The 26,735-nt window shown below is 46.5% G+C and overlaps 1 protein-coding gene across 2 annotated transcripts in view; it reads left to right on the top strand.

Moving 5' to 3' along the window:
• SLCO3A1 (solute carrier organic anion transporter family member 3A1) overlaps positions 1–26,735 on the top strand; it is a 298,287-nt gene that overhangs the window by 205,979 nt on the left and 65,573 nt on the right. For both annotated transcript variants that reach the window (XM_081291314.1, XM_081291313.1), the window contains exon 3: positions 19,049–19,147. In XM_081291314.1, coding sequence (XP_081147440.1) covers positions 19,049–19,147 — 99 coding nt within the window. The remainder of the gene's footprint in view (positions 1–19,048; positions 19,148–26,735) is intronic.

Genomic DNA, 26,735 nt, shown 5'->3' with positions numbered 1-26,735 from the left:
TAAGGACACAGGTGGGGTGGCCCCAAGCTTGGGGAGGTTCCCATTCTGCAGGAGAAGCAATTCAGAGAACACAAAGTCCTCTTATTTGGCTGTGCCTGAGTGCAGATTGGAAGGTATTCAGAGGACAGGGTGGAGGGATGAGTAATTTGGACTTTAAAACTGATGAAGTAGAAGTAATATTAATCCCCGTTTAGCTTTTTTAAAAATGCATGTCAGAGTCACTGGAAGCTAAGCATCACACATCTGGGAGTCATTGTCCTCTCATGTTAGGTTTTGCAAAATGAATGGTGACACCAAGAGCTCTTTCTGATGGATGATACCAGCTTAGTAGCATAGGTGACAGCTGACGGCACCGGCCACTATGACAGAGCAGCGGTTCCTTAGGCAGGCTGTGGCCTCTCTTCTGGCCCTGATTTTTCAGTTGTTAGTTCTGGGACACATCACTTCAAGTCCTGCGCTCTTGGTGTCCCCACCTTGAAATGAAGCACTGAGCCTTCTCTGATTTACTATGATGACAGGCCATTTGTGTCTGCATTTGCAGAGTTGTTTCTGGCAGGCAAATGACACTGGATGGGTTTTAGTCATGATTTGGGGCCTGGATGCACCAGCCTCTTGTTCCTTCTACTGAGTAACTTGCTTAGGACCTGGGAAGACTCTGAACCAGGGGTCCATTTTTTTCAGTTGTCCCTGAGGGTGCAGTTAGTGGCACAAATCAGATCTTACCTGTGAAGCTGTCTGTGGGAATCACCTGGGTAGCAAAGTACTTCTCCTTTCTCCTCATGGATCCCAACAGCTTTTCAGTTAGTTAATAAGTTTCAAAGGATTTTTGGATGGTGCAAAACAAAGGCCTTTTGGAACAATGAGAAACTAGTAAGCATAACCACCCTTCGTGTTTCTTTCCTTCCCCTGAATTTTGAATCATGTAAGATGATTTAACCAAACTCAACCTCTAACCATCATTCAAACCATCATTTATTCCACTTTCATTTAACATCTTTCTGGTATGCCCCTGACTTGGACTAAAATAAATAGAATATCAAGATTAGGAGTCTTGACTTCCAGATTTGGGCAATAGGACTTTTTTTTTTTAATAAAACTGTATTAAAAGAAAAACTGTATTTCTTTCCTGAAGCTGCTACAACAAATGACCCCAAACTTGGTGACCTAGAGTAAGAGAAATTTATTCTCATGGTTCTAGATATCAGATCAAAAATTAAGGTGTTAGCAGGGCTTCACTCCCTTCAAAAGCTCCAGGAGAGAATCTCGCTGTGCTCTTCCTGCTTTTGGTGGATCCAGAGGTTCCTTGGCTTGTTGACTGCTTTCATACTGCTGTTCTTTTCCCCCATCTCTTCTCTGTGTATGGGGACTCCTGATTTTGTGAGCCCACTTGGGTAATTCAGGATAACCTCATCCCAGGATTCCTAATTCCATCTTCAGAGACCCTGTCCCCAAATAAGGGTGCATTCTCATATTTGGGTTGTTGCTGTGTCTTCTTGGAAACTGTCATTCAGACCCCTACAAGAACTTCACCCAGAAGTCTACACAGCAGGCTGGAGAAGGGATAGGCTTGCCCTGGTTATATCAGAATCTGAACCTTCACATCTTCAGCTCTCTCCACCCTTCTGCCGAGTCACCCCTGCACCAAGGAGCTCAGTATGAAAACTAGAGCTTTGACAGAGCTTGGGAGACATGGAAAGTCCTAAGAAGCGGGCTAGGGTAGGTTGCAGGAGGCTTGGGCAAGACAACTTGATGTCTAGGTTTTATCATATGTGGAAATGAGATAGTATGGTCCACCTACAGTGTTGACATGGAGTCAGAATGAGATGGAGAGTCATCAGGTCATAATGAGGCTCTTCCTCCTAGGACACTGTCATCCCATGGAAAGGTGGCAGCTATCATAGGACTGCACTTGACTTCACAGAAGACTGAGTCCAGGAACCAGCCGATGAGAAGGTTTATTCTGGCTTTCAAAGAAAATCCAGCCAGGCATGGTGGTGCAGGCCTATAATTCCAAAAATCCAGGAACCTGAGGCAGGAGGATTGCAAATTTGAGGCCAGCCTCAGCAACTGAGCAAGACCTTGTCTTAAAATAAAAAGGTGTTGGGATGTCCCAAAAGACAAAATGAAAAAAAAAAAAATCCAGAACAAGTTCTAGAATTATAAGGTTCGTATTTTTAGCTCTTACTCTGACAGAGAAGAGGATGCTCCTCAAGCCTATTCCGTCCCAAGTGCCAGTTTGTATTACATAGATCCCTGGAGTCTCCCACACCTGCACCAGTCCCTCCCTGCCTGCTCACACAACTAGTTGTGTTTTTTTGTTGTTGTTATTTGTTTGTTTTTATTTTTATCATTGTTGTTTTGGTACTAGAGATTGAACCCAGAGGTGCTTAACCACTGAGCCACATCTCCAACCCATTTTTTTTTTTTTTTTTTTTGAGACAGGTCTCACTAAGTTGTTTAAGGCCTTGCTGAGTTACTGAGGCTGGCCTTGAACTCGTGATCCTCCTGCCTCCGCCTCATGAGTCGCTACTCGGTTCACACCACTGGTTGAATGTGGGCCAGGCACAGTACCAAGAGCAGCTGTAGCTGGGTTGCTATAAAGCTGAGTTTCTCGGCCTTGGCACTGGTGATGGTCTAGGCTAGATAATTCCCATTGCAGGGACTGTCCTGTACACTATAGTGTGGTCAGCAGTATCCCTGGCTCCTACCCACTGGATGCCAGTGGGATCCCTCACCCTGTTAAGACAAACATGTCTGCAGATGTGGCCAAATGCCCTCAGGTTATAATTGCCCTGATTGGGAACCACTGTTCTAGAGGAACGGTCCTCTATCAGCCAGCCTGTCAAGTGTCAGAACTAGACAGCCACCCTCCTTACAAGAAATACTTAAAGAGGCTCGGATTGTTTTTTTTTTTTTGTTTGTTTGTTTGTTTGTTTTTTGTCCCAACTATCTTGTCCTTCTTCTCCATCTCCAATCAGAGCCAGAAATGATATCCCAAGAAAACAAAGTTCACCATGTTGGTTTCAGCTGTGGGAATACTTGCTCCTGTTCTGTTCTCCGATGGGCCCTGGGGACCTTCCATGGTGACTGCTCTGGTGGATGTGGCATGGTCTGATGATCTACTACCCATATGTCCTGTTGTCTTTCCAAAAGTAGACATGGCTCAGCAATTCCTCTCCCCTGTCTTCCATTCCAAGCTCAAATCCCAACTCTCAGGTTTCTCCAGAGAAAATCATTGTCTGCATAGAAGGGTTTTCCAGGAAAGCCATCCTCCGGGCCTGAAGCACAGGCAAGTCCAGTGGCTGGCGTTGATTCAGCCTGGGAATCTTGAGTGAGCAGACAGGAGGAGTGGTGGGGCAGCCAGGGGGTGGCATGGCTTCTGGTGGGCACTTGCTATGTTCTGCCACCCCACACTCCACTCTTCTGCCCCTTCGCGAAAGTACTTCACCCCTGTGCATGTTGGGCAGTCATGAGGATTCAAGTCCTCTGTTCGCCTGAGCTGGTGAGAGGCTGGGAAATTGCTGGCAGTGTGCTCAGGTGAAAATGTCAGTCTAGGACTGGAGGACCATCTTGTCTGCCTTCCTGTAACCCAACAGGAAGGCCTTCCCCTCCAACTTGGCCTCCACTCGAACTCCCCCAGTGGTGAGGAGCTCGCTGCCTCCTGTGACATCAAGTCCACCGGGGCCCAGTGTTCCTTGTCACCTGCTTCATTACAACCACATCCTGCACCTGCTTTGGCTTCTTGTTCCGATGGCAGAGCTTCAGTCATGCCTCTTACTCACCCTTCTTTATGAGGCCATTGAGTGCATGACTTCTCAATCGCTCTCTCCCAGGTGCCCTTCTGGCACATAATCCAGTATGGCACAGCCGTCTCTCAATGTCATGTCCTGTGCTGACCATGAAAGAATAAGGGGGCCACCCTCTTGTACCCCAGACTCTGTCAATGCCATCCAGGGTGTTTTGGAGTTTGGGATAACTGCTTCCCTGGTGGGGATGCGCACTGAGACTCCAGTCAGCTGAAACGCCTCCTGCCTGGAAGATCTCATGCACCATCCCTCCCCCACCCTCTCCTCCAGCTCCTGTGGGTGACTGCTGGCTGCACCTCATCCTGGATTTAGCCTGATCTGGAATTCTTGATCTACCTCTTCTATCTTAACCTTCCTTCTCCAATGGGTGTAATGTGTTCATTCCATATGCAGATAACACCACAGGAGAGAGCTGCCTGGCACACCAGGCCACCCAAGACCTTCATCTTTCCTGACAGAACTTCAGGCACCTGCTCTGCTAGTTCGAGGTGGTTCATCCAGCTCTCACCCCAGTAGCGTGCAGTTCCCTTCTCCTAAGTGGTGAGCAAGTGACTTTGTCCAGCCAGCTCTTGCCTCCCAGCATCATGTGGTCATGACTTCTCTCTACTGGAATCAACCTCCCAACCTATCAGAAAACTGCAAAGGAAATGAAGTTGGTGTGGCCCGACCTTTTTCTGCTGCACCGTGTCGACATCTGACAGTGATGGCTCCCTTCTTGCAGAACATATAAATCCAGGGTTTAATAATCCATCCTTGGATTTTGCCAGGCTTCAGAATCATCAGTCAGTCATGTCAGCAAGCAGCCGTGTCCCCCTTCATGGTAAATCAGGGTGAAATTTGCATTTCTCATGCATTTTGACTGTTTTCCACAGTTCTTCAAACAAATCCCATGGTGTAGTGACACCATTGGAGGTGAGATTGGAAGCAGTGAGAATTAAAGCTGTTCCATGCAGCTGGTTCACCTGGCTGTCACCTCTACAGTCTTGTCTGGGTTGGGACCTTGGGACACCAGCTCTGACTTCAGACAGGAGGGATTTCTACAACTGCAACCCACATTCCCAGGCTTGTTGACATCGATTCTTTCAGAAGCAGATCTAGTTTTTTTTTTTTTTTTTTTTTTTTAAAGAGAGAGTGAGAGAGGAGAGAGAGTGAGAGAGAGAGAGAGAGAATTTTTAATATTTATTTTTTAGTTCTCGGCGGACACAACATCTTTGTTGGTATGTGGTGCTGAGGATCGAACCCGGGCCGCACGCATGCCAGGCGAGCGCGCTACCGCTTGAGCCACATCCCCAGCCCAGCAGATCTAGTTTTGATGGTGGGATTTCTGCCTCATTCCAGAATTCTTGTGCTCTGTACGTGATCACTGCACTTCTGTCATTTGCCCCAACATGGGACCTCCTATTCAGGGTTCTAGGCCTGATCCCAATGCTAGACAGTGCCCAGGAGCCTACCACTAGCCACCCACCTTGCTCACAGTGCCTGATTCTCTTTGCTCAAACCAGGTTTGGGATCCACTGGCCTCCTGAATCCCAAACAGGGATCTGGGCAGCTCCGCCCTGCAGAGTGCACTTCATAGGAGGCTTCTGGCCATCCTGCTCATCCTAGCACACCCAGCCTCCCAGAACCCAACACAGTGCTGGCCAGTCTGATCTTGATGTTATAAAGTAGGTGACCCCTGACTGTATAAAATGAGCGTGGGGATATGAGTTGGCAGCTTTTAGACAGATTAACCTAATTAAGTATAGATTGAAGTTGGGGAGCCTGAGGCCCAAAGTCTAGGTAATCAAAGGCCTCCTTTCCCTATTAGGCATTTTGGAGAAGGTCATTTTCCTGACAAAGCGTGAGGACCTTCACCCATGACCAAAGGTGGACCAAAGTCTTTTGGATCACTATTTCCTTCTCCAGGAAGGAGAGCCATCTTCAGAGGAACAGTGACCCTCCGACCTTGAACTGGGACACTCTCACCACACCACTGAGGCAGGTGCCCCTGGGATGTGAAGGTGTCTGGCTCCCTCTGGTGACTAAAAGAAATGCTTCATGATGGTGGAGCACACACTTGTGGAGTGGAGGGTGGGTCAACCTGGGCCAGAGGTGCCCCCCCACACTGTGGGTGTCAAGGGAGTCCCAAGGAGAGCCCCATGTGATCTGAGTCCAGTTTTGTCCCCCTCCAGATATTCAGCTCTTCAGCAATGGGTGGGCTGAGCCTGGACTGGGTCTTCAGTGCCCTGGAGACACCATTCCCTGGGATTTCCGTGGGCCACAGCCTCCTGCTGCCGCTCCCCTTGCTGAGTGGTAGGCGGGAGGAAGTGCAGGATCAGGGCTCACAGGACATGAGATTAGGTTACCCAGACTGGTAATCTGACTTTTCTGTGCCTCAGTTTCTTCATTTGTAAGCAAGAAGTGAAGACACAGGGTTGTGGTGAGGATTCGATCATACATAACGTCCAAAGCACCTAGAACAAGGCAAGCATGTGATAGAAGAGTGGTTTGCTGTTGTCTTAGCCACGGTGTCAATAGGGCTGGGCCCATTTAGCAGAGGGCTTTCTGCTCTCATTGGAGAATACCTGAGCACGTTGGGGGATAAGGGTAAGAAATAATTACCAAGAACTATGTGTTGACCGGTGGCAGCTCTGCCTGCTGGTGCTGGGCCTATCCCCAGAGCTGGCTAGTAGGGGGACCTGACTTTTGATACTAGGTCCTGCTGTCTCCCTGAGACAAGAGCCCATCCCTGCCTCAGTGACCTCAACTGCACCAGTCACCTGTGGCCACGGAGAGAATTCATGATGGCTTCTAAAGCACTTCAGAGGTACAGGCTATACCTGTGAAGGTAACAAGATGGTTAGAACTTAACAGGTAACTTCTCTTTGAGACGTGGCCAGCCTAGGAAGAAGGGGTAGCTGCTATCTTGAGGCCCAGAAAGTCCACCAAGGACGCTGGATTCTGAACCACTTCAGATGCAGGGGTTGCCTGCATGCAGCACCTCCTTGTGGTGGAAGGGGGCATAACATGCATTATCTGGGCACCAAATCTACTGGAGTCTGCTAATCAGTCCACATTCCCATAGCCATTCTCTGCATCTGATTGGTCCCCCTGCTCCCTGTTTGCTCCTCTCCCACCACTGCTTTCATATCCTGCCTCCGGGTTTATCTTTCAAGTATACAATTTGGGCAGGACACATCTGAGCTCAGGTGCTACCTGCTTCATGCAACAGGCCACCACAGCCTGACCACAGGATCTCCGTGCCAAGCCACAGTTCATCTACACCAGGGGCTCTTTCCCAGGGATGTCTGCCTCACATCCTGGTATCATCCACTTTTCTGCTTTTTCCCAGACTCTTCCCCTCCTTCCTTGCTTGTCTTAAACCTTATCTTAGCTCTTCTTTTAACTTCTCAGTGTACATAGATCATTGGGTAAATTAATATCCCTGTGCCTCAGTTTTCTTACACCTGCTAATAGGGTTGAGGTGAGAATGGGATGGTGCATGGAAGTGCTGGGATCCAGCCCTCAGCCCTTGAGGGGTCAGCACCATCACCAGAATCATCACCATCCTCACTAGCAGCAAACCTGCTTTTAAACCAACTCTTGCCCTATGCTGTGAGTGGGATGTTGTCCTTGTCTGATGCTCTGCAGTTCTCCTACCACACTGAAGCTCACAGCTTTGAGGAAAAGGATTTGTCTTGTATAACCTTCAGCAACTGATTTCAGAGCCTGCCCCCTACTGGCTGCAGTGAATGGTGCATAGATACTAAGACAATATGAGAGCTCCCAGCCAGAATTCCATCTGGCGGGTCCTAATCAGGGAGTGATGTCCATAAAGGGATGTGCTGTATATTGATTCCCGCCCTGCCCCCCCCCAACATCTGACAGTCTGGGACAGTTTAATTAACAGTCCTCAGCTTACCGTATGCATCTAATGTCCTGTGCCATTTGGGCAGTACCCTAAAGTTTCCAGTACTATCTAGTACAATGTTGCACATTGTCTTAGGAGCTGTATGTTTTCTAGGACCCTGTGACAGAGTACCTCAGGCTGGGGGACTCACACAACAGAAACTCGTTTTCTCATAGTTCTGCTGTCTGGAAATCTGAGATGAAGGAGTTTGCAGGGATAGCACCTAAGGCCTCGCTCCTGGGCATGCAAATGGCTGCCTTCTCCCTGTTTCCTCACAGGGTCTTTCCTCTGAGGTACACAACATTGGTATCTCTCCTTGTGTCCAATTTCTTTTTTAAGGACATCAGTCACATTGGGTTAAGACCCATCCTAAGAACTTCATTTTAACTTAACCACTTCTTTAAAGGATCTCTCTCCAAATATCGTCACAGTTTGCAGCACTGGAGATTAGGGCTTCATCATGGCCTTGGGGGAGAAAGTTCAGCCCCTAATGGGAGATAAGCAGGGCAGGTTATAGTCCCATTTTACAGATGAAGCTGCTAAGGCCTTGGGTGGCCCCGACAGCCGGCCCTGCTGTCTCTCTAGTGCCCCCTGCTGGAGGCTGGGGTAGAGGAACAGCAGGAAGCCAGGAACGATACTCAGGCTGTGGAGAAGGAGCTTCCAAGAGGTCCCACTGGGCTCACCACTCGTGGTCCCTTCTGTTGTTTATTTGGGTGGGTTTTCTGCCTGTAGGGCTCCTGCTTCCCCACCCTTCCTCTGCCAATAGTGTTTTCCCATTTCATCAGGTAGCACGGTCTTGTCACTCCTGAGTCCCAGCTCTTCCCAGGAGCTTTGCAGCAGGGGACTGGGGATAGCATGATCTCACTTGGCTTTGAGGAGTCAGCCACTCTAGCACTGCTCCCCAGCACCTGCTGTGTTCAAAGAAGGCATCACATCCAGATGCCCAGAGGCCAGTTAGACAGAGAGGTGTAAGGACATGCCAGTGCTGGACGGAAAGAATAGAAGCTTCTGTTGGCAGAGCTGAGAAACCAAGATGGGCAGAATCTGCAGCTCAGACCACTTGCTGACACACCCTAAGCATCCTGAAGAGGCCTGGAGGACTTTCTCCAAATGCATCGTCCTCTATAACATAGGACTTCTGCCTCTCAGGCTGGGTTAGTAATCATTTCACAGTTCTGCAGATAAGCACAGAGTCCTTCCTTTGAGCCAGGGACTATGCCTATGGAAGAGGGAATTTAAAAAGGCTCTTCTACCTTCCCTGAGACTAAAAATTATGGAATGCCCAATACATGGAACTCGGCTTTTGAATCCAGGCAGAATGTAAGCAGAACTCTAGAAAAAGTCTCAGGCCCAGATGCCCCTTTTTTTGCGCTGTCAAAAAAAGGAAGTGGAAGGAAGAAGAGAGGAAATCTAGGAAAGACCCTTGAGAAGGTGGTCTTTAAGACAGACCTAGAGTGGCAAGTAGGACTCTAACTGTGCAAAGGGTCCTGCAGGAGGGGAGCAGCCTGAGGACCAGCATGAGCAAGTCCATGCTGCACAGCACCAAGGCCCTGCTGGTGTGCTAGGTGCTGATCTGTAGTCGTGTGTGCAGAGTGGTGGTGCATACTGGGCTGCTTTGGCTGGCTGCACAGATTGAGGTTCTGCCATCATGCTCAGCGACCTCAAGTCTGGCCATGCTCAGTGACCAACTGCCCCTCTGCTTTGTGGGGCTGAAATCAGCGAGTGTCCACATCCTTCCTTTTCCCATGGCCCTTAGTGCATTTTACATACCAACTGCTTCTTTGCTCAGTGTTAGGAACTAAAGCTTTATCGAGGTCAGGGGCTCATTTGCTAAGGTTTCTCAAACTAGCTGCAAATAAAATCACCTTGGAACTGTGGAAAAATCCCAGTACCCAGGTAGTCTCTCAGACCAGCAAAATCAGCATCTAAAATGGCAGGACCTGGGGGTTAGTATTTACTTTGTTTCCCAGTTGATTCCAACGTGCCGATGAATTTGAGATTCGGGTAAGAGATAATCAGGTCTGATGCCATGGGAAGGGGACCAGCTCGGTCACTGTTCCAGAGCACCTGACCTTAGCAGCATTAGCATTTTGTTTCGTGCATTAACTTTGCAGTGGGGATAATTCTATTGTATGAATTATGTGCAATATCTGGCTTGTACTGTTTGTTCAACAAACGGTCGGCACCGCCTCTTTCCCTGCCCCCCGCACCTCTTCCTCAGACATAAGCAAGGTCATTTACTTAATGCTGTCAGGCTGTTGGCAGTGGACATTGGATAAGCAAGGATTGCATGTTTTGCAGGCTTCTTGCTGTTTATGGGTCATGTTTTATTCATGTGTGTATGAGGCAGAACACACCTTCTGGGGGGGAGAACTCTGAGCCTGTGGATTTCAAGTCAGGGGAATATGTTTGCATAAACTGAGGGCATGCAAGGTGGGTGGGAGCTGAGAGAAGGGACGCTCTGACCTGGGATGACACTAGCAGTTGGGAAGTGGCGAGTGAGGATGTTGCCCAAGCCAGAATCTCTCTTTTTTAGGCTCGTGCTGCCCTCTAGTGGGAAAGAGCCACAGCCAGCCTGAGTCTCCTCTTCCGGAATGAAGGGACCATCTAGGCTTAGCCTGGCTGCAGAAACAGACACACTCTTAGACCAGCCATTCAGACCTTCCCTCCTGGACCCATCATTCCTGAGGCACAAAGATAATTCTAGGAAGCATCTATCTTGTGTCAGCATTAGAAGCTTTGCATACATTACATCCATTTCTCACCGTCCCACAAGGTAGATATTCTCATTCCCAAACAAAACTGAAAAATCGGTTATCCAGAAATTGAGAAGTGAGCCAGGATGCCTACCTGGTTGGAATCAGGTCAGCTGATTATAAAGCCCTTTCTCTTATGCTGAGACATCTATTCTAAGAACTAGGTGCTGGAGGCCTGAGGTCATGTCCATGTTCATGCTGTGTATCCTTAGAGCAGCTGACTGACTGCTCTGAGCTTCTATTGTCTCATCTACAAAAAAAGCCTCATAGTCCTTAGCCAGCAATCAGGAGAAGTATTGTTTGGTCTCAGATACAGTACAAAGGATGGGGAAAGCCTTGAACAGTTGCTTTAGGATGGCAGGATGATTACCTTCCCCAGGCTTTCTGAATGCATTACTTTTATAATTAAACCAAAAGATTTAAGTAGATCACCTGCCTTCCAAAGAGGTGGAAGTATTCACCTGAGCATTCCAGCCCAGGAAGATACTATTGGAGAGAAAAGGTCATTTTCTTGAGATGACAGTAAGCCAATCTCAGGATCCTCTTAAGATAACCACAGCCAGACTCTGAATGTCACCTGCAGAAGTCTCAGCTCTGCCCTTCCCCTGCCCTGCTCTATGACACTGCTAAGAAGTCAGAGCTGTCACCTGAGACCTCAGTGTCCTTGGGTGCCCTTCTTACCACGGAAGGACAGGATGGGAGCAGGGGTTTGGGGGCTGGGCAGTGCTTCCTGAGTGCGTTGGGATTTTCCTCTGGCACTCTCTGGAGGACAGCCACAAATGCCTGGCACTTGAAGCCGTGTGCCATCAACACCTGAAATTCTATTGAAGTCAGTAATTCTAGTTTTCAGAAGGGCAGACTTTAGAAATATTTCAAGTTTTTTTTTTTTCCGGGTGTTTCAATTATTAGGAGAGCTATTGGGTATTTTTAAATTATAGGTAGAAACAGACTGGAAAGGCACATCCAAGTGGATACCAATGTGAGATGCCAAGGTGTCCATTTTCTTTGTAATGATGATAGCTGAGGTTTGTTGAGCAGTTACTGTATGCCAGGCTATGTGGAAAGCCCTTGATATGCATTAATCACTAAAATCTCCAAACATTCCTGCAAGGCAGATACATTTATTATAACAGCTCATGTTGGTGGAGAGCTGGTATGTTCTAGAGATGAATGCAAAGCCCTTTCTGTATATTCACACTTATACCCAGAAACCACCCCCAGGAGGCCTCAGCCCATTTCACAGAGGGGAACTGAGGCACAGCGAGCACTGGCACTGTCCAACACAGGGAAACTGAGGCCAGGAAACACTAGCAGTTCTATTTACAAACTGAGTAGAGACATAAGTACAGACCCTGGGCTTGCAGATGGCTGAGTGGCCTTTGCTTTCAAGAGTTCATGCCACAGGGTAGCAGATGCCTGTACCTATGTCCTCTGTAGGCAATTCAGGGAAACTAGACTGCATGGCACTTTGACAAAGAGAAAGACGAAGGTTTGGAGAGAAAGGTCGACATTCCTCCACACATGCTGCATCCAGCCAGCGAGGGCACCTCCTTGGAGACCAGGCCTCCAAGGGAGGCTGGCTGCAAGACACACAGCTGGATCAAAGTGGGATCCACAATGTCTTCCTTTTCTCATGTTCTTCTAATGCAGAGCAAAGCAATGGAGCATCATGGAAGCTGATAGTGAAGTGCTTCGCTGTGTCCCAGCCACACAGGGCTGCTATGTCAGCTCTCCTGTGTTCTTCACTACAGTCTAAAAAATATATCTTATTACATCCACCTTTCTCAGAGGCAGACACCAGCACAGAGAGGCTGAAGCACAGGCGCAGGGCTCCCAGCAGATATTTGTTGGCTCAGGAATCCACACCCATCCCAGCCCCACTGTGCAAGGGCCTCCCTGCCGTGCATGTTGATTTCTGGTTACCCTGCTATGCATTCAGGTGGCTGCCTTTGCATAGTAAAGTATGGGGTTTGACTCTGCCATTGTTCCTCAGCCTTGCTTATTTGTGATTGAGTTCTCTGGTGAGAACTGGTCAAACCAAGACCCAGAAATCATGTGTCATGGGACAAGCTGCCAAGCATCTCTAAGCTTCTGTACTTCCCTGGATAAATTGGGGATGATGACACCCCATCCATTGCACTGTTAGAAAGAATTGTGAGCTGACAGGTCGAAATCACACAGTCCCAGTCCTCAGCATGGCACAGTGAGCACCCAGCACATAGTCTTGTACGTGTGTGGACTTGAATCACAAGTGCACAATTGGGTTTTCATGCATTAAAGATAAGTGTACAGCTTAACACACTGTTGTGTGGTGCACACTCTTGTTGCCTGTAAATACATCAATCACAAAATCAGCACCAGAGTGACCTTCCCTCACCCGCCCCTGCTCCTCCTTTCTCACATGTGACCCCTCCCTGCTCTGCAGCAAGACCATGGTCCAGGATTCTGTAATATTCATTTGCCTGGATTTCTTTATAGTCCAGCTCCCTAATTTCAGATCGCTGAAGAGTTTGCTTGTGTGCCTTGAATTCTCTATAGAATTGTGCTATCTTGAATTCTCCATCATGCCGGCTGCGTCATTTTGCTCAGCAATGTATCTCGATCTGTGGTTCTGATGATTTGTTGTGCATAGCCATCCAGGAGATGATGTTTTCTTTGCTGTGCAGTGTTTCCAGGGTATAGAGAGATCCCAGTACATTTATCTGTCCCACTGTGGATGGGCGCATTTATCTGTCCCACTGTGGTTGGGCGATGGGTGTCTGTTTGTCCTTGGGTTGGGGAATCTCAACTAACTGCTGGTATTCACTGTTCTTGGGTGTGTCTCCCAGTACACACAGGCACACTCTGTGTGGGGTGCTTCCAGGGAGTTAGAATCAACGGCACCCATTGATTAGTTGATCTTTGGGTTACTTTGTCTGCAGTTTTTCAGATACCGACGTTTTGCTGGTGTGTTCAATTTACACTCCTCCAACAGTATGGAAGATATGGGGACCCCACCTGCCCATCCATGCTTTGCGTCCTCAGAATCCAGCCAGCGGAGAGTGGGTGGTATTCCACTGGGGTTCGAATCTGCAGTTCCCTGAATTCCTTTGAGCTTTCCTTTCATATTTTATTGTCCATTAGATTTCCTCTTATGGTTTCTGGCATTTCTTGACTGGTTTGACTTTTTCTCATTAATTGATAGTTTTTATACAGTTTAGATATGAGCCCCTTGATTTTTAGGTGTGTTATAAAAAGATATGTTGTACATTTATCTTTCCACATTCCCACATTCTTAGTGGGCTCTTCTGATGAATCTGATGAGCGAAGTTCTTAACTGTAAAGCAAACCAGCTTCTCCACCTTTTCCTTTGATGGCTAGTGCTTCTTCTGTGTGAGAATCGTGAAGTCGTTTTATTCTCTCATCTTCTAGAAGTTTTGTTGTTTTCCTTTTTACATCTAAGTTCCCCAGTTTGCCTGGAATTCATTTTTGCTTGTGCTGTAAGGTGAAGTTTTTGTTTTTCCTTTATAATTTAAAATTGTTAGCCAGACTCAATGATGCACACCTGTAATTTCAGTGACTGGGAACTGGGGCGGGAGGGTTATAAGTTCAAGGTCAGTCTGGGCAACTAGGTGAGACCCTCAGCAACTTAGCAAGACCATGTCCCAACATAAAAAAAAGCCTGGTGATGGTAAAGTGCCCTTGGGTTCAATCCTGATCTCCCCCAAATTTATTTGTGCATGTGTGTACGTATGTGTAATATACAAACACACACACACACACACACACACACACACACGAAATTTCTAGTTGTCCCATCCCTTCTCCTACTACACTGAAATACACACAGCTTGTCATAAATCAGGTGTCAGCAAAGGTATGGGTGATTTCTGAGCTGCATCCTCTGCTTTATTGGGACATTCGCTGTTCTTTGTGCTGAAAGCACCCTGTCTTCATCATCATAGCTTTGGAAGCAGTCCTGACACCCAGTAGGACAAGTCTTGGCAACTGTTCTTCAGAAGCGTCTAGACTGGTCATGGCTCTCAGCGTTTCAATAAACAATTTAGAATCAGCTTGTCACATGCCAAAAACAAGCAAAAAATATTTTTTAGTACTTCTATACATTAACTATCATGTATCATTAATAAATTTGCATAATTCTTCCTGGACCAGTAAATTTCAAATAGAAAATTTCAGATGGATTTTTCAAATTCTTGTTGGACTAGATGCATGTGACCTGACCCTTTGTGAAGGCTCAGTAGTGAGCCCCTAGGCTGCACTGCATATAGAAGGAGGCACGTTGCATGGAAGGGTACACAGTCCTAACCCTAACCCCTTGCAGAGAGGCCTGAGAAAGAGCCCTGGGTGAGGAGTGGCAGGCAGGGTCTATGTCCAGCTCTGCATCTCTCCTCAGGGTACACAGGGATAGCCCGTCATCAAGGAAAGTCACTCCCTCCTTGCTCTCCATGGCTTCTGTAGCTGGTGCTCTTGTTCCCACATTCTGTGGAGTGTTAGTGTGTCCACTGTGTGTCAGCAGAACTAAGGATATAAATAATTAAGGAGCCACCTCCATCTTGGGGAGCCTAATTCCCCAGGGTCTCTGGGACTGCGCCCCAGTCAACACCATGTCTTAGAAGTGACCCACCCACATACAAAAAAATGTTCCCTGGTCAGATAACAGAAGAGCTTCCTGTAGCACCCTGTTCATGCATGTTCACAGCTATGCGATTGAAGTGTCTTAGCCTTCAGCCCAGCACTCCCCAAGTTGCCTAATGATTGTATTAGTTTCCTATTGCTGCTATTAATAAATTACTAAAAATGTGGCTTAACACAGATTTATCTTACACTTCTGGAGGTCAGAAGTCAGCGCGGGGTCTCACTAAAACTAAAATCAAGGTAATTTTTGGCAGGGCTGAGGTCGCTTCTGGAGGGCAAATCCATTTTCTTGCCTTTTCCCAGCCTTTAGAGGCTGTTTGAGTGCTTGGCCCCTGTGCCCCCACCACTTCATAGGCAGCGTGACTCATCCAGTCTTTTTCACGAGGCCATCTTTCTGGTTCTGTCACCACAGTTCCAGCTGACTCCTCTGCCTCCCTCTTCCACATTTAAAGGACCCTTGTGATTATGTTGGGGATGATCCAGTATTATCTCTTTAAGGTTACCTGATCAGAAACTTTAATTCCATCTGCAATCTTAATTCCCTTTAGTCATTTAAGACCACAGTCCCAGTTGCCAGGGATGTGGCTATGGGCATCTTTGAGGCTGTCATTCTACCTACCAGCAGAAGCTGAGTCAACTCATGAGTCCGCTCCTCCTGCTTCAAGGCACACCTGGCTCAGCAGCACCTGCACCTTGTAGGGCTAGGTGGGGGCGGAGCATCTCTCTGTGTCTCCAATTCTTGTCCTAAGCTGCTCCTGGCAGCATTCCAAAAGCCGGTTTGATTCCTTTCATCCTGCAGAATGCAAACCCCACAAGGGCAGGGATTTTGTCTGTTCCATTCACTGCCATATCATACTGCCTGGCATATGCTAGGTGTTTGATACATATTTTTTGATCCACTAACAGTGGTCGGTAGTCTCTCCAATAAAACAGCAAGTTTCTTGAGGGCAGGATCTCTTTGACCAGTTCATCTCTTCTTCCCCAGGGCTTCAAAGCAGCTGGTGCTCAATTAAAGACTGTCTAGCATGGGAGGAGGCAAGCTCACCAGCAGGGTGCCATTTCCTGCAGGAATTTCTCACAGTCCCTACTTGGGCTAACCAGGCACATCCAGAAACCCCTTCAACCTCTGAGCACAGGTTGAGATAATCAGCTTCTCAGGAAAATTTGCAACTGTGTTTCCCAAACTTCCCCGTTCACTTTGACAGTGTCTCAACTATATTTTTCAGTGAATCTGCATGAATTAGCTGATCGTCTTATTTATTAAGCAGTTAGGCTCAAACTTGCTATTATGTCCTAACAACATAGTAGCTATTTGAAAAAATAATACACATACATTAAATAAAACTATTTTTATCTTTAACCTTAATCTCTTACAGGGGACATGTGTCCTGGCTGGAAATAACATAGCTTCTCAAGCCTTGAAATCAGATTAGATTTGTCATCCTCATTTCCTGTTCCAACTGATTTACATAAGAACTTTTTCTCATAGCAACTGCAGAAAACTCGACTCTGTAAAGATCAGATGTCATCTGAAGGAATATGGTGTGAGCCACTGTTGAAACCACCAGCTACCTTGGAGGAGGAGTTCCATGAGTAGTGTGTGACTGCCAGGTTAGCTTTCCATTATGCTTGGCCAGCAGTGTCCAAGCAGAGAGTAGACTCGGGCCACTCAGTCTATCTGTGTCCTGGGGAAACTGACCTCTGCTGCTTCCCAGTAGGCATCCTCTCCTGGCCTGGCCTGTTCTCAGCTGGAGCTCATCTCCCTGAGGATGGCCTCAGGAGTGAGGCACAGAGGTGACATGAGTTCTAGAAGGAGGGGGACCAGGGACCTGGGTGCACACTGGCCTTTATTGTAGGAAGAGAGACAGGTGTCATCTGTCTGTGACATGAGCTCTGGAAGGAGGGGTTCCAGGGACCTGGGTGCACACTGGCCCTTCACTGTAGGAAGAGACAGATGTCATCTGTCTAATGGGAACTTCTGTGGCTCTTGCTGTGTGCTATGTACCAGGCACTATTCTAAGTGCTTTGTAAATAGTAGGTCATTCAATCCTGACCATAGCCCCATGAAGCTGCTCTCATATTATGCTCATTTTACAGATGAGGAAACGGTACAAGGAGTACCTTGTCCAAGGTTCACAGAGCTAGGACATGGTGGAGCTGGGATTTGGACCCAGGTTCCTGCCTTCACCTGCACTTTTCCCTCAGTGGGTCAGGAAACTTGGCTTCAGAAGCATCCCTCTCCTTTTGGATGTGTGCTGCTGGCAAGGCATGGGATTTCTGGGATCCCATTCCTTCTGCTGTGAAGGGAGCATAGTAAATTCACCCTTGAGTCATTGAAAGGATTGGAGGAGACTGTATGTAAAGTGCTTTCCATTACACAGGGTAAAAGAAAGAAAGATGTCTTCACATTTCTCAGGCAGCCTTCGTGTAAAGGAGCCTGGAGGACAGCAGGGGGCAGCACTAGGCTGCAAAAGAACATTTTCTCCTGGGCCTGAAGCACTACCTATTCACACAGGGATCCTGGATCTTAGTGCCTGAGATAATCTGTTTCTCATCCGTTTAAGCAGAACATTTGAGGTGATTTTGCTAAATGAGTAAGAACAAAATCACAGATTAACAGAATTAATTCAGTGGAGAGCCACAGACGCAAATTCAGAAGTAAATCCATGGTCAGCCTCACACCTCAGGAACCAACTCTCCCTGAAGACGCAGGGCTGTGCCCTCTGCAGCTGCGCTATCTGAGGTGCTGCCCTGGGATATTGGTGAAGCGGAAACGGTGCCTCCTGGTGATGTGTCCCTGAGGAAGAGCCACTTAGAAAGTGACTCCCAGAGAATCCTACTGAATCTCTGGAAATGGTCTTCTCACACAGAAAAAGAAAAAGAAAAAAATTGTTCCCTACCCTTTTCAACTCCAAGTTGTATGGAAACCTAGCTCTCTTCCAGAGGAGCTGGAGCAACTCTTGGTTGGTGCCCTGTGCTCCTTGCTCACCCATCTGTATCTGCAGGCCACTGTCCACCTGAGCTGCCAGAGCTTTTGCAGGCCCACTAGGCCCTGCAGTCCCAGGATCAGCAGCTCAAGGGAAGGCCAGGACCTGGGGAACAGTCAGTATTCAGGAAATATCTATCAAAAAGGAAGCTGAGTTAAACAGATATAGCCTGTGGGTTTTCGTTTGGAATCAGTACCTTTCCTAGGATCATTCAAAAGTTTTGTACAAAATTCCAGGTACTAGATCCATCAGATAATTCTACACGGACCAGGGCCAGCCATCTTCTCAAATCCTGTGGACAAATGAGCTCAGAACAACTGTAACTGCAAAGAAGACAGTGACACACAAATGGGGTGGGGTGGGGCTTGCAAAATCAAAATTAGTAAAATGCCTAATTAGCTCTTCTCAAAGCATGTCGTGTGAATTTTGTTATTTGCTAAATTTAGTGAACATAAACATTTCATTACATCTGAAAATAATTTGTGGCTTACATTTTTTTCTCACTTTGCAAGAATTCTTGAGTTTGCACAATGAGTGCTGAGAAATCTTAGCAAACCGTGAATTCCATGAATTATCTAAAGCCACATAAACACAAAAATCAAAATTATAAAAGTCCTTCAAAGTTGTTGATGGCAGGAAAACTATTAATGATAGATGTGGATCTTTTTTTTTTCATGTGTTTGATTTATGGGTGAAGTCCCCCAAAGGAATGTGTGCTGTGGCCTACAAATATCTCTGTCAAAGCAATCTATCAAAATAATATAAAATCCTGGCATAATATGCAGGACTTTAATGGATTTTCTGAAAATGAGAAATCCTGGATCTTCCCCTCTCAGATGTTTAGACTCATTCCTGTAAGATCATTTGTAATAATCAGACATCTCATCTGATCAACATAAAATGATCTCCTTGACCTTTGATGATTTGCTTATTAAATGGCTTCTGATTTTAATCTAACCTTTCGTCTTCTTTCAGGAATCCTGTTCACAATGTTGGTATTTGGACCTGCCTGTGGATTTATTCTGGGCTCTTTCTGTACCAAAATCTACGTGGATGCAGTCTTCATTGACACAAGTAAGGAGCAGACCTTGATTTCTAACCACCACATGTGAGCATGTCCTTCCTCGTAAAGGAGTCTTCAGCCTCTAGGCTTCTAAAACCTTCCTACTAAGCTATAGCCCTGTATTAGTCAGCCTTCTGGTACTGTGACAAACACCTGAGGTAATCGACCTGAAAACAGGAAACATTTACTTTGTCTCATGGTTTCAGGAGCTGATCTGTGATCAGTTGGCTCATTGCTTTTGAGCTTGTGGTGAGGCAGCACATCATGGTGAGAGCAGAGCTATTCACCTCATGGCAGCCAGGAAGTGAAGGCAGAGAGAAAGAGATCAAGGTCCCAATATCCCCTACTGGGACACATGACTTAGCTTCCTTCCATCAGGCCCCAACGCTAAAGGTTCCACCACCTTCCACAGTGCCACAGGCTGGCTTTCATTCTTCAGATCTGTATTTTATTTTCCTCATCTGTAAATTAAGCAATTCAATAATCACATCTGCCCCAGAACTCTTTTTAAGAATTAAGTGAGAGGGTATATGTGAAAGGAAATGCCTGGCATTTACTCATTGCAAGTTGGCCCATTAACTGTATGAAAGCCTTCCTTGCTGAACTGAAAATTGTAACACCTGTTCTGGAAATGTGAAGTTCAAGTTGCCTTTGGGATCAGTGAGACAGATGACTTAAAAATCCTTTCTATGAAATCACTGTTGTGATGGGCTTTGTCAGGAAACACCCCGCTCGAAACCATCTTAAGAGAAACCTGTTGTGTTCTTAACCAGAAGAACAAAATGTGTTTCTTACTTTGCTCTGTGATCCTGTGTGATTGAACAGTGTGCTAGTCAGCGTGGGCTTAGGTGATGCTGCGGTCACAAGTAATTCCCAAATCTAAGTGATTTTTATCCATCCAGAATTTATCTGGGTCACACTCCCTGTCCAACATAGGTTGGGGGTGTTAGAGAGTATGGGACTTGTTTCATTGCTCTAGGATAACAGAGGCTTCATCCTGACCCCTAACTTGTACAGTTGCCACGGCAGGAAGCCAGTCTGTGACATACTACACAAGAGCTCTGAAAACTTGTGTTCAGAAATGACACATATTATTTTTACTCATTTGCTGTGTGAAAAAATGACCTCAAATTTAGTGACTTGTGCATTTTTTATCTCTCATTTTTTTCCTGTGGATCTAGAGTACAAGAGCAGCTTAGCTAATGGTTCTGGCTCTAAGTTACTCAGGTTACAATCAAGACGTTGGCCCAGTCAGCAGTCATCTCAAGTCCTAGTGGAGAAAGGATCCACTTCCAAATTCATGCCTTTGGTGTTGGTAACCTTAGAAGGTCCATTTCCAGGCTGACAGCCCTGGACCTCTACAGGGGTACTTCACCAGGAGCAAATACCTACAGAGAGAATGTAAGAGAGAGCACCTAAGATGAGGAGCCACAGTCTTTTTATAACCTCATCTAGAATTGGTGTCTCATGACATCTGCTGAACTCTGCTTGCTAGGAGCCAGTCATTTGTTCACTTCCACTGTCAAGCAGGACATAATTACACACAGACATGAATACTGAGGGACAGGGATCTTTGAAGACCATCTGAGACACTTTCTACCCCAGGTGGAAAAAACTCTGTCACGTGCCTGAAAGAGAATACTGTGTTTCTGTGTAGTTCAATGAGCAATGAAGCCACAGTTCCTCTCTGAAAACAAAAGGGAGAAGCCATACCAACTTTTCATGCTGATCTGTTCTCAGGATCAATAAGAACTCTCAGTCCCTGGGTTCCCAATCCATCACCTTTCAACAGTGCTAAATTTACTAATTCACCCCAAAGAAATAATGTGGTTTTAAATCCAATCAAGTCGCTTTGTGATTCACTCCATTAATCGCACTGATATATTTACTTGTAGCTAATGACATTACAGATTTCCAAGTGGAAAATAAAATCAAGTGCAGCCTTATTTATTCTTGTCAAGTGCTGGGAGGTGGTGGGATGCCACTGCTTCCCACAGCTGGCTGGCCTTTTGAACCCCACTCCCAGCAGGCAGCTTGAAGGGTGGGTTGGTGAGAGAAACACCCAGGAAGGGAGCCAGTGGTCATCTTGCTTGTAGGGTCAGGAAAGCCAGCTCTCAATGCTATAGCACAGGACAAGAGATGGGAGGAGAATAAGGAAGGGAAAGCTGACCTGAGGGAAACTTGAAGTAGCTGGGCTACATACTCTGCCTTTGGCATATAATCCATGGCTCCTGGAACCAAGCTTGTGAATGACCACAATTTGAGCCAGAAAGAACTCAGGTATCACTCTATTCCAAATATTTCATATTCCCATTGAGGAAACTGACTTCCAGAGAGGGAAGGAGAGGGACCCAATGTGAAGAGTTCCTCAGGTCTCCTGAGCCAACGTGCAGGTATCTACTTCAAGATTGCTCTCACCCAGCTCCCCAATGAGAAAGAGATCCAAACAGGGAAATCCTACAAGTACCATCATTTGGATCTCTTTTCTCAGTGCCCAGAATAACCAAAGAAGTGATAGACAGGTAGCTTGGCAGGGTGGGGTTTACTTGTATACTCTCAGAACACTCAGCTTGATTAGGCTATTCCTTCAGCCTAGAATGCTGTTCCCATCCCATTCTGTTAACATATTTGCTCACCCTTCAAGGCTCAGTGTGAAACAATATCATCTACAGTTCCTATCTCATTGTCAGTTTGTTACCTCCCCTAGGCAAGACAGATGGGTGCTTTTCCCTTCTGTCAGGGCATCTTGTGATTGGCAGTCTTCTTCACTCCAAGTTGACAGGGGACTTCCTGGTCTGTTTCTGGGAAATGGAAGGATGCTTTGTGAGTCACCATCTTTGTTTGCATCTTTCTCCAAGGTCCTGAGGTTGGTTGTTGGTGCTACTCCCTGCCAGGAGAGGGCAGAAGAGCACCATGTATTCTGTTATGGAGTCAGCCACAGAATTCTACAGTTTCCAGCAATTTTTATAATTTCCAATCTTGTGACCAAAAACTTGTCATCGATAAGTGGATTTGGCTATATTTTGAGGAAGGGATTCTCCATACTTTAATGCCTTCCCTGTATTTTCCTCACTTAATATAAAAGACAGCCTTGCTTTAGGACTGTTCAATAAGCAGGAACATTACCTGAAGCCTGAATGTTCAGGGGCTAGGGATATAGCCACATATTTCTAAAATCAAAGCTGAGAGCAGGGGGCCTGGAGAGTCAGTGGCTTCATGTGGAGGCAGCAAGGTAGATCACAGAGGACTTTCATGTGCGTAGCGGACGGGGGTGGGGGAAGAAATTATCTTCCCCCCATGCAGCCTGGTGGCAGCTGGGGAAGCAACTCAGGAGGAAGAGTCTGGAACAAAATCTGGTTGGAACCTGAGAATAGGTGCAGCAGAGACTGCAGTGGAGGGGTTGTTCGTAGGATTGGGCTTCTGTGGCAGGAGAGGTCCCATGGGACAGCTCCTCTGGAGGCTCACCTGGCTGGGCCTGGACATGGGATTCTGTTGCCCCTGCCTTTCATCTGTTTGATGGCTATGGGGCTTCCTTTGCCTCTCTTCTTAAGGAGAATAGATCCCTCCTCTGAGAGCCGCAGGGAGAAACGATGGTCCTTGTAGGATTTCCCTGTTTGGATCTCTTTGTTAGATGAAAACTCAGTTAGGAACAGGACCTTGAAAAAGAGAGGACTTAGTTGCAGAGCGTGCTCCCGATCGTTGAATTGACCAACCTTGACGGTGTGGACTTATTAGGTGAAGATCAGGAACAGCAGTGGCCCCGAACTGATCACTTACTGAAGCCGTGCATAGATTGTCTTATTGGAAACTCAAAGCCTTATCTTGGGAGTAAGGGACCTGCTATTGACAAAGCTTTATCATGCACAGGGTAAGAGTCTGGGCATAGGACTCAGGCCTGAATCTAAGACTCCTGATCTGGGGGATGTTACTCCTCACGTGTCTGTGTGTAGGTGACACAAGTTAATCACTCAAAGCACTTAGTGCCTGGCATATAGTAAGGACACAATAAACGATAGACCAAGGAGGAAGCTGAGCTGTTAACTAGTTTCCACAGCCAGTATGGGCTAGATCCCGGATGCCACCCGAGGCTTATCTTATCCCAAACCCCACTCCTAGCCTAACAGCTTGCTTTTCTGAAGCCTGGTTTTCACCAGAAGGCTACTCCCTTCCATGGACAAAGGCCTTGCAGAGCTCACCTGACCTCACCAGCACATCCATATCCTGAGGCACCTGCCAGCTGGCCCCGAAGACAGCTGTAAGGTGTTTGCATCTGGAGCAAAATATGGCCATCTGTTTTCTCCACAAAAAAGGGTCAGCAAGCTGAGCACCTCCTGCTCTGCCATTCAGAGAGCTGGTGCCACTGCCAGCCAGATCCCTTCATTTTGGACTGATTAATCCAGGGACTGGGATCCTGAATGTTCCCTGGCACCCTCCACACCCCTCCCTGTCTCCAATTTCCAATTAGGTTGGTAACTTAATGATACTTCTGGTGTTCTGAAGTCCCACAGCAAAAGTTTGGCAAAATAAGTTCAACAAATAGGTAAATGAACTTTTTTTTAAGGCACCCAGAGAGCTGTAGGGACGTTTACACACCAGGAAGAAGTAGAAATGTCCTTGTTTGCTTTGACCTGCTTTTCTCACAATCTCAGGTTTCCTCATGGGTGGACTGGTTGATGGGTGTTAAACTGGTATAAATCCCATTATGAGTGATTTCCTTTGACATTGGAAATGGATGGGATTCTCAAAGGGCCCCATATGTGCACTTGCCCCTCCACAGAGAAAGCAAACAGCATCACCCACTCACTCAGCTTACTCAATGCAAATAATAAAAACATCCCCAAATTCAGATGCCCAAAGGGAAACATTAGAAAAATGGATCTTATAAAGAAAAGACCCTTCTCTGCCCAGGGACATCTAAGCAAAGCCAGGCCCAACTGTGTCTGGTCTCTTGGCAGATGGGCCTACCATCATGGTGCACCCAGCAGGTAGCTCTCCTGCTCTGCTCCTGTCCTTCCCTCTAGGTTATGCTGCAGTAACAAATACCCCTGACACCTCACTGCCTTAAAGTACTGAAGGTTTGTTTCTTGTTTGTATTATACATCTAAATTTCTACCTGAAATAAATAGCATGTTTTACCAGTGTCTATATTGGCCAAGTGATAGACACGTGGCTAAAGGAAATAAGTCCTCTGAGGAAATCATTCCTTGCTCAGGATTTCCCTTCAGCTGGGGATACTATCCTGCCCCATTCCTCTCAGCATCTTTCTTCATCCATGCATCTGACTTCATTGACCATTTGATGCATTTGACTAAATGAGACAGATTGGTGCTTTTCTGTTGTGCTCTGAGCATCTTGCTGACAAAAGCCTTCATTAAAAGGCTGAAACTGCAGTAATTTTTTAAAGTCAAGACATGAACTAGAATCAGGTAGAAAAAAAAAAAAAAGAGGTTTTCAAGCCTTGCCTCCACAGAGCAGGAATGTCTATTTCTTAAGTCTTTTGTACTAGGCAGGGTACGCTAGGTTATGTCATAGTAACAAATACCCCTGACATCTCAGTGGTTTAGAGAACTAAAGGTTTATTTCTTATTCATACTGTACAACCATTGCAGGTCCATAGGAAATCAGGTTTATTGTAGCCTGTCAGATAACATTTAGGAGGAAGAAATTTGGGGATTCATAGGCCAGTTCGTATACTCTTCCACACAGAAGTGACACATGTCCCCTCTGCTTGTGTTTCATGGGCAAAACTCTGGCACATGGCTACATCAGACTTCATAGAGTAAGGAAAGTGTAATCCCCTTGTCCCTGAAAGAAGAGGCTCTCCGAATGCAGACACTGCCAACATCTACCACTCCATTGTTTGTCAGCCTGAGTGGGAAACTCCCCCTCAGCATCAGTAATTCTGGAACAGTCTCTACTGAGCCTTGGCAATTGCCAGGCAAGTGGAAGGAAGTTTTTCACCATAGCTAGCCAAAATGCCTCATAAAAAATATTATTCATTGTGGAGATGGGTGGAGAAAAGAAGTTTCCAAGACTGGGTTCAAGCGTTAGTCATCTTCCCAAAATCAGATTGGAAGTCAGTCATGAAGCCTACCCATGTAGAGAGCAGACACTCCAGAGCCAAGTGATTTCTCCCTTAGGGTCTTTCTCTCCCTGCCACAGTGCTCTGGGTAATTAAAATTAAGGGGAGTGGAGAATCAATACTTCTCAAAATAGCCACTGATGCTTTTCCTGATCTACAAAATCTTGCCCTCCACCTAGCTCCCTGCGGACCCCATTTTCTGGCTTCACCCAAAAGGCAAGTGTGCTTTGCTTCTAACACAGAAGATGCACTCTTCCCTGTCATTCAAACTTCCAGCCAACCTAGCCTTTCTGCGTACATGCACATACCTACAGGAGTAGGTCCACTGGTTATACAAACAGCTGCCTGCCACCCCCACTGCCATTTCTCTCCCCAGGATGTCTTCTCACACTTACAACAGAGTCACTAACTTCCTGTGACTTTCCATGTAGGACTGTTTTTGTTTCCCCAACAACTGCTAGGTTTTCTTTCTCTTTCATCACTCACATCTGCCAGGCTCCAATTCCCCCTTTATGGAGCCTGTAGACAATGCAGGGGAGCTGGCAGCTCCCTTTGTTTTCATTCATTGCTTAGCAGCAGGTGAAAAAACAGTAAGTGACTAGTGAAACAGTCCTCTTCAGCTACCCCAGGCAATTTCACTTCCTTTTCTCTTTCCTCATTTGCATAAAAATGCTTTCAGGATCACCTTGTATTTTCCTATGCCTAAACTTCTTTTAAAAAAAAAAATCCAAATATTGAACTGCTCATTTGTATACAAAGAAACATAACTGAAAATAATAAGAGATGCCACATGCAAAAAACCTACTACGTGCCAGGGATTCTTATGATCTCTCATCCTTGCAACTACTGTAGGTGGATGCCATGTTTATTTTGCAAATGATAATACTGAGGCCTAGGGAGTGCTATGGCTAATAAGGGGAAGGGCTGGGTTTCATCCCCCAAGTTCTCTGAAACATCTGGTCCCTGGTTAATGCCACTGGGTGTACATCAAGGACAGAGATCAACCGTGTTGCAGAATCAGCTTGCCACCTCTCCAAGGAGCTGGTGGTCTTAGGCCCACTGTACAAAGCACAGGAAGGAATCATTCACCCAGATCGCTGTAGGGAGCAGAGTGCAGATTATCGAGGGCAACAGTATAGCAGAGTGGTAGAGTGTGGGCCTTTATGGGCAAATACTGAGGTTATAGCTTTCCACTCTGTGAACCTGGGCAGGGAACCTAACCATTGTGAGCCTCAGTTTCCCCCATCTAAAAAAAATCAGATAATGAATAGTCAAAATAGGGGTCATGAAATTTCTCTGCCTTGTAGAATTGCAGGGAGGGTTGACTGGGACATAAATGATTGTGCTCTGCATAATGACTGGTGCAGACAGACACCCTCTGTAAATGATGGCTGGCATCATCATTAGTGTTAGCTGAGGAGTCTTCAGGGAGAGCGCTTTATAAATGCTGAAGTGTTCATCTGGTGTCTGCAGTCATTACTCTTTCCAGAGCTGACCATCCATCTGGTCCAGGCCTG

Source organism: Spermophilus citellus (assembly GCF_964194105.1).
Source record: "Spermophilus citellus genome assembly, chromosome: 4".
Classification (NCBI taxonomy): Eukaryota; Metazoa; Chordata; class Mammalia; order Rodentia; family Sciuridae; genus Spermophilus; species Spermophilus citellus.
The sequence above is the reverse complement of the archived record's forward strand: the minus strand, read 5'-3'. Positions and strand labels throughout refer to the sequence as shown.